General features: G+C 41.7%; 1 protein-coding gene across 1 annotated transcript; it reads right to left on the bottom strand.

Moving 5' to 3' along the window:
• Positions 1-703: 703 nt before the first annotated feature.
• LOC108373578 (uncharacterized protein K02A2.6-like) lies at positions 704-10333 on the bottom strand (the record flags this gene model as incomplete). Its single annotated transcript, XM_017629489.1, has 4 exons — positions 10249-10333; positions 2368-2537; positions 1577-2297; positions 704-1152 (listed from the first exon to the last, which is right to left on the bottom strand). Coding segments are annotated over exons 1-4 (1425 nt in total), but the record flags the coding sequence as incomplete, so codon positions are not given.
• Between the last annotated feature and the right edge of the window lie 830 nt (positions 10334-11163).

Below are 11163 nucleotides of genomic sequence, written 5' to 3'. Positions count from 1 at the left end.
ATTATATACGATCTTTCATTTATTTTCTCCATAATTTGACCGTAATGCCATTCTTTCCCGTTTTTCTTAAAAATTACCCTATCTCCTACCGGTAATTCCGGTAATGTTTTTGCATTGCGGTCAAAGTAATGTTTTTGTTTCACCTTTTTTCTTTTAATTCTTTCCTGTACTTTTGATTCGTCTCCTGAATTCCGGCACAAAAGTAGTTCTGCTGTTGGGAGCTTTGCTTTTACTAATCTACCAAAAAATAATTGTGTTGGAGCTAGGTGCATGTCTGCGATTGGGGAATTGTTATATTCCAGGAGATGATATTGAAAGTTATCTCTTTCGTTCGCCTCATAGCAGCGCTTCAACAGATTTTTCGCAGTTGCGACAGTGTTCGCATCATTTAAGAAATTTTCTATTTCTACCGAATTAAAAGGGTTGTTGTCGCACCGTATTATTGTTGGATAACCCACTCTCATAAATATTTATTTCAGTGTATCAGTCACGCAGCTGGCAGTTTTATTTGAAAAGGATACTTAGGTGCGTCGTCTTGCCTCAATGGCTCTATTGTATTATTGCGTCTGAAAGTTTCACACACAACACACCTAGTAGTTAATTCTGTTATCTGTTTACCCATGTTCGGCCAAAAATACAAAGATCTGGTTTTTGCCAGTGTCTTTTATATTCCAAGATGGGGCCTGTGCAGCCACGTGCAAACCTGTGGTTGTAATGCCGTGGGAATTATTAGTCGATGGTTCTTGAACAGCATGTTATTTTCAAAGTGTATTTCTGACTTGTATTTGTGAAATTGTTTGCTTAGTTCCGTCAACTGTTGATATTTGGGCCATCCTTGTTGCGCAAATAGACACAACTGTGTGTACTCTTCATCTGCATCTATATGCTTGCAGTATATATCGTAATTGTATTTTGACATACAAACTTTTCTCGTCAGGGTGTGAATAACACCCTTTAGTTCGTCGATTTCAGCAGTCTCGCGTAGTGCTGCACTAGAAAGACAGTCAGCCACCAACATTTGCTTACCCGGAGTATAAATTACCACCATTTTTGGATACTTAAGCAAGAACATGAACATGGCCTGTAACCTGGGCGTCACCTCATCGATCTCTTTCTTCAAAAGTGATTCTAGCGGTTTGTGATCACTTTGCACTAAAAATTCACAACCGTAAAGATAATAATGGAACTTAATACAGGAAAATACTATAGCCAGTAACTCCTCTATTTGAGGCCATTTCTGCTCTGATTTACTCAGCCACAGGGTGACCTTCTTGAAGTAACACACAACCTAGATCATCTTTTGAAGCGTCCGTTTGAATAACAATAGGCCCTTTCTTGTCGTATAAAGCTAACACAGGCCCAGATGTAATAATACTGATGAGTTTCTGAAACTCATATTCATGAGCATCAGTCCACTGAAACTGGACATCGTTATGTGTTAATTCACGTAACTTTGTCGATTGTTTTGATAAGCAAGGGATATATGCTGCTAAAAATTTAAGCATACCTAAAAATCACATGACATCGCTTTTATTCTTTGGTTTCTTAAGTCCGCGAATTGCTTCACAATATTTACTATGCGGTTTGATGGTACCTTTTGAAACTATACATCCCATGAATTTCATTTCCGTTTGACGATATTGAATTTTATCTGGATTTAATTTTATGCCTTTTTCGACTGCTCGTGCAATAACTTTTGCGGGAGTCTCGTCATGCTGTTCTAAGTCCTCTGCCTCAATTGCCATGTCATCAAAATAAATTATGACCCCGGGGATATCGCCGAAATGTTTGACCATTTCTCTTTGAAACATTTCGGGTGCGCAATTTAAACCAAAGGGCACGCGATTGAATTTATAGTGGCCAAACGGTGTCATAAATGTCGTTAAGTTCGAACTTGGCTCGTCCAATTCCATTTGCCAAAACCCACTACTAAGATCGAGTACAGTAAATATATACTTGTTAGCTAATTGACTGGTAATGTCGTCGAAGGTTGGAATCAGAAAATGTTCACGTTTTATGCACTTATTTAATGGTTTTGGATCCGGACAAACTCGAATATCGTTTTTCTTTTCTACCAGCTGTACATTATGCACCCAGTCTGTAGGATAATTTACTGGCGATATAACTTTATTACCCACCATCTCTTCAATCTTACGGCTGAACCGCTCTAACATACTCAATTTAATTCTCTTTTTATAGTGCAAACAAGGAGTAGCCCCATCTTCCAATGCTATTGAAACAGTCCCTGGAAATTTACCTAAACCACTAAATGTGTTGCTTGATGAAGTCATCCCTATCTTTTGGTAAAGGTGTCATTCTAGCATTTATTGTATTAATATCGATACGTTTTATTATCTGAAAAATTACGTTAGTTTCTAACCCTAGAATTGGAGCATGTGTGTCATCCACAACAACAAAGTCTGTCTTTTGTTCAGTATTCAAATCAGGATCAACGCAATTCAGTATTACTGTACCAATATTGTTAATTTTATTGTTACGGTAATCATATATTGGATAGTCGTCAAATTTATTGTTAACTTTAATTTTAAGTTAAGAAAGGTAATTGATAGGAATGCAATTCACATCGGATCCGGAGTCTACTTTAAACGTAATCGGCATATTCTGTATATGTGACCTGGTCTACGAAAAGGGAGCTTACGTGCGAAAACTAGTTTTCTGTGAAAAAGCTGTTAAAAGTAAGCAACTCGTTTCGTCAGTTTCTCATTATCTCGTTAATTGTTCTCCGCGCCGGACGTCCAGTAAGTGTTGTTGTTGGTCCAGTAAGTGTTGTTGTTGGTCGGAATATTATTATAGTTCATCGTGTAAGTTGCTAGTGTGGAACATATAAAAAAGTACCACTGAAGAAGTGACGTTTACTGTTTCTGTTTCTACATTTTTAGTACACTTCTAAGCAAGTTAGGATTTTCTGCTTTTCACCACGTGAAAAAGCATCTCATCTTCCATCCGAATCAACCAAAAAGTGAAAATTGATTTTTTGACACCTAAGCCCCCTTTCCGTAGACCAGGTCACATATACTCTGTCTTAGTCCACTTGCTTCTCACTAGGCCGTTATTATTCGTATTTATTCTATAAATATGAGTATAATCTAATGATCCACTTATTGATTCTATTTTACAGTTAGGTTTACCTTCTTCGTTCCAGTTATAATAATCTCCCACTGAGTGCACCTGTCCATTTTGTTTGTTGTACGATCCGGAGTTTGTCTTCTGTCCGCTGCTTGATGTTTTCTTATCCGGGAATTGTGATGGCTGCTGGCTTTTTTTAACTCGACACATTTTTACAAAATGACCTTTTTTGTCACAGCCTCTGCATACTACGTCTTTGCCTTTGCACACATTTAGATGTCCGAGCGAAAATTGTTGCCCACAGTTGTAGCAAAAACGGGTGATTGCATTGACGGATCTCGAAACTCCTTGGTCCAAAAGGCATTTGCAGTTTTGTACACATTGCATTTTTGAATTATTTTAGACAGCGGCTCATCCTTCCCGTCGAGCAATTTAAGCTGCAGTGTTTTGTCGTATACACCCAGAATGATTCGGTCCCGTAACATGCGGTCATTATAGGATTGACCACAGCTACTGTTGAATTCGCAATAGCGAATTTGGGTACGCAACTCCGTTTCGAACTCAGAAAACGGTTGTTTTTATTTTTGGGTAATCGTGTTGTATTTAAACGATTCCATAGCCACGTTTTTTTTTGAATGCAGTACTCGTCAAAGGCGTTGAGCACATATGCTAGTGAACGTGCACTCTCACCGCCAGTACCATCACCGTCAGTATCCGCAGATCTGCCCATACCAAGCACCTGCTCTGTTGACCCATCATTTGGGAACAGGGTGTTGTAAATTTCAACCGCCTTCGGTCCCACCAGCCATAAGAATGTCGCAATTTTGACATCCTCGCTTTCTTTTAGTTTTTCATTTGCATGCATGTGCATGCAAAATGTGCTCTTCCATGTTGGCCAGTCTTTTGCCAGATTACTGCAATCGAGCTCGGGAGGCAGCCTATTTTCCGGTGATACTCAAATGTCCGCCTCTGACACCAGTAATAAGCCAATAAAGTACCGTAGTTTTAGGTGCGCTAAATTTTATTAATCTGCTCAGGTGTCTATCCTGGCCGGAAGTGCCTAAGATATTCTTTACAGTGGCTACACACGACGAACATATGCGCGCACATGCTCGGCTTGCGGTGCATGTTTGTCGTTTGTAGCGTGGTTTGCGAGCATCGCGTTGGAAACAAAAACAACAACCTCATTTTGTGTTGAATCTTGAAGTGTGCACATCGGCGGATAAATGCATCCAAGCCATGTGCGTCAATTGAATATTTGATAAATGAGGGTAAGTTACTATAAGTATATGGATGTACATACATACAAGTAAAATATAAATAAATTTAAGTAACAAATACATAAAAAGAAGCTAACTTAAAGGCATTGCAATTGTATCATCCCCGTCTTTGCTAATCACTTTACGCTGCCACGACAAAATCACATATGAGCCGCTCACCGTCTGTGGCAAACGACAGCGAGCATGTTGGCGCACATGTGCGCGCATATGTTTGTCGTGTGTAGCCAGTTTTACATGTTATGAACAGTGTCGCCGCGCCGTCTCAAGAAAATGTATCACTGACCAAGCCAAAAATGTATCCAAATGTATCCAGTTTTCTTTTTTACGTATACATCTCATAAATTGTAATAAAACCAAAAATTTTCAAGAAAAAGACATAATTAACCCATCCTAAGGACTTGGAATACATGTATATATATTTTTAACTTTCATGAAATCAAACATTTGTAATTTCAATTTATAAATTACATTTTTTGAGCATAAGTATTTTGCAAGTATAATAAATAGTAATTCATGTGTTACATTTGTACCTGTACACACTAAAAAGAGCATGTAAAACTACTACTGAAATGTATCTATTTTTCAACAAGAATCTGTATAAATATACGTATAAGATGTTCAGGATTTGATTTTGAACTCGAGATCTTTAAAATATATACATAAATATACATATAAAATATTTAAAATTGCAAAAAAATTCAAATTAAAAATACATTTCCTACTAATAATATATATTAGGGGTCACATTTACTCTATTTTAAACTTTTAATATGTAATTTTGCTCTTCGCGACAAAATTGGTATGTAAAAGAAAACAGGCAATTACCACGTTTATATGATGCTTCAATTCGTTCTAAGTCAAACCATGTTATGTGGACACACACATGTAAACACATTGGCCCGTAGTTATAGTCAAAATAAAGTCGACTCTAAAGTTAAAAGCAGGTTTTTTGACAGATATCTCATTGAAAGTTATGTCAAAAAGCTGCTTTTAACTTTACAGTCGACTTTATTTTGACTATAACTACGGGCCATTATCTAATCGAATTGGCACCATCAATCGAATCGTGCCACCATAAATTACATTTTGAATGCGAGTTAAGAGTTGTTGAATCGTTTTAAGAGTGCATATAAACACGGAATTTGTCCACACGGTTGTTTCATGCAACTCTGTATAAAGTAAACCATTTAAATAGTTCTTGAAATTACACTTAAGCTAAGCTTTGTTATAAAATTAATAGCTAGTATAATTTTTGCAAGGCGGTTTGAGTCTTTAATTATTATTTTTCAATGTTCATTATTGTCAAGAATTGACACATGTATTAACGGGGTTGCATCGGGATAAACTCTGTTTGAAAGTGTGTTCGATCGACTCATTTCTTGTATTGCATATAAACACTTGCATTTCAAGCGAGCTACGCTGACACGAGTTAATTCGATACCGCGTTTGATGCCACATAAACAAGGTAAATGTTTAGTTTTATTACACGGTGTGCAAATTTGCACACATTAAAACAGGAAACTGGTTACCTCTCTTAATATGCGCAATAAACAAATTTTTTTTAGAGTGTATTTCAGTAAAATTTCCACAAATTTTCTTAAATAAATCAAATTTAGTTTTTTAAAAAAGTATTTTAATCTGATCTGCTTTCTTTTTAAATTAACAAATGAAAATATGTGATATGTAAGATATTACTACAGAAAGAGTATATATTTGCTTTATATATATATTAAGCTCTTGCTTAAAGCATACTTTTTAGCTAATGAAAACAATTGCACTTATACTTATTTTGGTGAGATCTCTTCATGTTTATTGCTTCGTTCACAACAAATTAAATGCTAGAAAACGTAATGCTTTCCAATATCTTTAATGAAAATCGAGTTTTCAACGAAAAAAACTATAGAAAATATAAAATTTTGGCCTATTTAAAAAAGTATCCACATTTATACTGATCGGTAAAATTCGTCTAAAAATGTATCCAATTGGATCTATTTAGACTGAAACGGCATCCCTGGTTATGAACCAACTTATAGTTGCATGAACGAAAGACACAAGATCACGTAAGAACAAGAGAGCGAAAAAAGTCGATTTTTTTAGCGGGTTCTACGCCATCTTGTTTCACTGGAAAACGAGCGAAAAGTAAACAAAGCAAAGAAAACAACGAAAACCAAAATTAGCCAAAATTATTGTCAGCCACTTTAAACGCACAATTTAGGTAAAATGATGCAACAAAATGCTTTAAAATGTGTTGTCATGTTGAATTAACTCTTCTTTACTTGAATAAAAGTGTAAAATAGTGGTGCTTGTGATGTAAACAAACGCTCAGCTGACGAACCCGCTTTCGCAAACTTTTTTCTCAAAACCAGTTACAAATACAACGTCGCGTTCTTACGTGATCTTGTATTTTTGGTTCATGGTATAGTTGGAGTGTTAATAATTTCTTGTAATATGACACTACTGCGTTAATATATTTCATGTAACATAATTCATTAGTGCAATTCTTATGAATTCTTGTATTTCCTCCGTTATGGTATACAGAGCAGTGTCCGTGGATCTAAAACTATATTCACATTACCAACATAAAATACTTAGGGCCGGTTTTTCAATGTCTGGTTAACACTAATCTGCGGTTAAACATCGTTATCGACGTCTTCGACTCCATGCATACAACAGAGAGTCGGTAACGTCAATAACTATGTTTAACCGGAGATTAGTGTTAACCAGACATTGAGTAACCGGCCCTTAGTTTCGTTTAAAATACCTCACTAAATTAAGTGCGTTCATACACGCGATTTTTTATTTGTCTTGACAGCTTTGTAGCAACCCTGTGTTATCGTTTATTTAACCAAAAGAGATCGCGAATGTGAGTAATTGCGTATATTTTTATATTCTGAGTTGTTTGTGGTAATTTTTTAGATTTTAGATGAGTGATCAAAAGAGAAAGCTTCTGGAAATATTTTACAAACTACCACGCGCGATTATTAAAAACAAAAACGTCCAAACACAATGACATATCAGTTATGGGACAATACTTTTTTCGATTATTATCGATAAAATTAAAGCCGACACTGATTTGTTCGTGATTTGGTTCTTGGTTTAAGATAAACTACGTACTTTCAACTTAATTTACTGAGAGACTTTACAAGGCGAAATTACTTAGTTTGTACTTAATTTATGCGTAAACTAAGATTGACCTCTAAATTACGTTAATGGGAACATAGTTTAAATTAAAACTGATTTCATGATCAACAATTTTCTCCATTGCCTTAACATAAAGGACGCGACACTTATCGGCCTGAATGACTTGGCAAGAGAGTAATCTCTTTTACCTGCCTTCGGGATAAACATAATCCTGGTCCTCTGCCACACCTTGGGAATGTGGGCCAGTGGTAGACTGTCCCTCATAATATCCACAAGATGTGGAAGTATGAGCTCCCCTCCCTGCTCCAGCAACACCGGACATATGCCATCCACCCCAGGGGTCTTGTACCGCTCGAAGGAGTCCGGTGGGGATGGCATGAACGCACGAAACATCACATCCCCGGGCGGTGGGAATGGCGTCCGGGAAGTGGGCCGACAGCAGGGCGAGTGCCCTTTCCTGTTCAGTACCTGAAAAAGTCCCATTAGGTAGCCTAATAGCCAATCTAGTGCCTGTGTTGTCCCTTGTCAAAGCTTTATGAAGCCTAGCAGCTGCAGGAGTGGATGCGATGTTCTCACAAAAGGTCCTGAAGCTGCTACACTTGGCCTTTCTAATCTCCTTATTGTACTTTGTAAGACTGATTGAGTATTCCTCCCAGTTCCCGGTGCGCTTTGCCCTATTGAAAGGTCTTCGCACCTCTTTCTTAAGAACCGTGAGTTCCCGTGACCACCAGGGAGGCTGAGCCTTCCCCGTAGGCCTAGACACGGGACAGATGGACGTAAAGGCATCTAAAATAGTGCCGTTCAGCCTATTAACCCTGTCTTCTAACGCCATACAATTTACTTTTCATTGTTGTACCTTTATCGTGAGTAGGTTCAGTCTAAGTACCTCTTCGTATTTGGCCCAGTCTGTTTTCCTGGAGTTTCTCTTGGGGTAACCTGTCTGACAAACAGCTTCCAGTGCAAGCCGGATAATCCTGTGATCTGACAGTGCGGGCTCAGATGAGACCCTCCACTGAAGATCAGAGGACTGGTTAGTCTGTTGCTGAGAGTGATGTCAAGAACTTCCTGTTTGACCCTAGTAATGAACGTTGGTTCATTACCAACATTGTGAATGCTCAGGTCTTCGCTAATAATATATTCTAAAAAGCACTTACCCCTGCGGTTGGTGTCCGACCTGCCCCACTCCATGTTGTGGGCGTTTGCATCGCAGCCTAGAATTGCAGGAAGTCGGTTCCTGCGGCAGAATTCTAAATTCTGTGTAAGAAACTCTGTAATGCAAAAATATTTAATATTATTCTTCAACAATACACACGCTCTGGGCCTCTCGCAGGAGATGTCCCAAATTACCTTATTGTTATTGTGGTTGAGGCCCCTCACCTGGCCCCTGTAGGTCCGCGGTTGCTGTATAAGTAGTATACCCAGGTCCTCCGTGGAAAATCTGCTCGCAATGACCGCCGCGGCGGCCATCGCGTGATGCAGGTTGACCTGGGCTACTTCTACTGCTGGTGACTTCATAATTGGGGCTCGTCGTCGATATCCAAGAGCTGCGCGCCCCCTCGTTTCCTCTATCGAGTTCGAGCCTGCCAATATCCGCTAGGAGCTCTTGTGTAGTGCGCAAATAGTCAGGGGCACTTGGCCTGTAACTCACAGGAGCTGGTGCCTGGGCCGGTTCTGTTAGCTGGTTGACTGGTATCTGTGCCGGTTCCGTAAGCTGGTGTCTGGTGGGGCCGTGGTCGACTCGGTCGCTTGGGCAGTAGTAGAGTCAGTTGCCGCGTCAATACACATGTCTTGCGACTCTGACTGCTTGGTGCCTGTCGGCTTTTGACGCCACGGCCTCACTGTGACGTAGCGGTACCGGAAGTTAACATTAAATCCGGCGCTCTTAATACAGACGCACGACTCCTCGTCGATGCCCAGTTTGAGCCTGAGACCGTTGTTTTCGGCGCCGCACGACACCACCTTCCACGCAGCCGTGTGGACACCCTCGTTATGGGCCTGGATGAGCCCCAGCACATACTCAGCCGATTTCTCGGCGCATCTAGGGAGGAACGCCGAGATGGTATGCACCGGGGCGATGTCCTCTCCTCTTTTGGTGCATAGCCCGGGTCCCTCCCACCCCTCAATAACCGGCGCCTTTTCCGCGAGCCAGGCTGCAGTCCGCTCATCCTTGCAGTCCACAAGCAGCATGCCTGACCCGAAGTACACTCCACAGAACACCAGAGGGTGCTTCCACCCTTTCAGGACTTCATCCATAATTGCATCCTGGAGTCTGGTTAGGTCCTCAGGGCATAGGGCAGCTGCAGGGTAATCACAGGGCAGCACAGCCACCCGGATGCTTTTAAGAGCATCAGAATAGCTGGGCTGCTGAGTGGTTCCTTCCTGAGACCGACCTTGGCCCGCAGACCAATACAGGCCCCAGACTCTGTCTGAGGGGGTGTAGGCCCCCGCTGCCGTTTGGGGGACGGTAGCTCCGGTGGTGTAACCTGTAGGCTGGTTCGTTTTGCTGGACCTGTGGAAGTTGCTGTAAGGGTACCTTTGGTTTCCCCGCTTCTCCGCCATTTGGCGGGCGCGAGTCTCTGCTGATGTTTCCCGCTTCTCTGCTTTTCAGCAGGCGGGGGTCTTTGTTGCTGTTGCGCGCCTCTCTGCTTTGCAGCAGGCGCTGGTCTCTGTTGCTGTTGCCCGCTTCTCTGCTTTTCAGCAAGCGCGGGTAGTTCACCTCTGTTGCTACTCTGCTGCTTACCAGCGGTTGCAGCTCTGTCGCCTCTGCGCTTGCGCTCTTCGCGCTCACGTTCCTCACGCTCCACCTCTTGCCGTACCTCCGCCATAGTGCGGGCTTAATTCGACGATATCTCCTACTGAAGGTACCGAAAATACCACTTGACTCCCGACCCACCCAGCCCAGCTCGATGGTGGTCGTCAAGGGCACCCGGTTGACCGGAGGGGAGTAGTGGAGGAGGTCTGCACCTACGGCTGCGTTTCATGATCTCCTGTACCTGCCACACTGACTCATGCGACGCTGAGAAGGTCTGACTGGGTGACCTGCGGTGCCTACTGCTAGAACGGTGCCTGCTGCTGGAGCAACGCCTGCTCTAAGTGCGACGCCGGCCACTGGACCAGCATCTACTCTCTGAGCGGTCACGACTCCTGGAGCGGCCCCGACCCTCAGTCCGATGCCTGCTTGCAGAGCGATGGCTGTTCTTTGGGATTAATTCTTCTGCTCCCTTGAGGTCTTCCGAACTATGCTGGGCCGATCCACGCCGCCCCTGCTGGTACTTGGCTTCTCTTCTTCTCTGGACTGGTCTTCCTCGGTTAGGCTCTTAAGGAAGCTGCCCCTGCGCCTAACGCCCTTACCTCAGCCCAGCATGTTACTGCCGTGCGTGGCCGTTGCTGTTTTTAGTGCTGTTGTTTCTGTTTTCGCAGCAGGTGCTGCTGTAGTTGCTGTTGACGCTGTTGCTACTGTTGTAGCGATAGTTGCAGGTGTAGCTGTAGCTGCTGTTGTAGCTGTCGTTGTCGCCGTTTCCGTGCTAGCTTTTATATTTGTGTTGTTGTTGTTGTTTTTGTTGTTTTTTGTTTAGTTGTATTCATCTTGTTCGTACGACTGCCTGCTCGGCGAGGCGAGCTCAGCAGTCAATGAAATTGAAGGGGATCGCATCCA

Source organism: Rhagoletis zephyria, unplaced genomic scaffold (assembly GCF_001687245.7).
Source record: "Rhagoletis zephyria isolate East Lansing unplaced genomic scaffold, Rhagoletis_zephyria_1.1 Rzeph_scaffold_06826, whole genome shotgun sequence".
Taxonomy (NCBI): Eukaryota; Metazoa; Arthropoda; class Insecta; order Diptera; family Tephritidae; genus Rhagoletis; species Rhagoletis zephyria.
The sequence above is the reverse complement of the archived record's forward strand: the minus strand, read 5'-3'. Positions and strand labels throughout refer to the sequence as shown.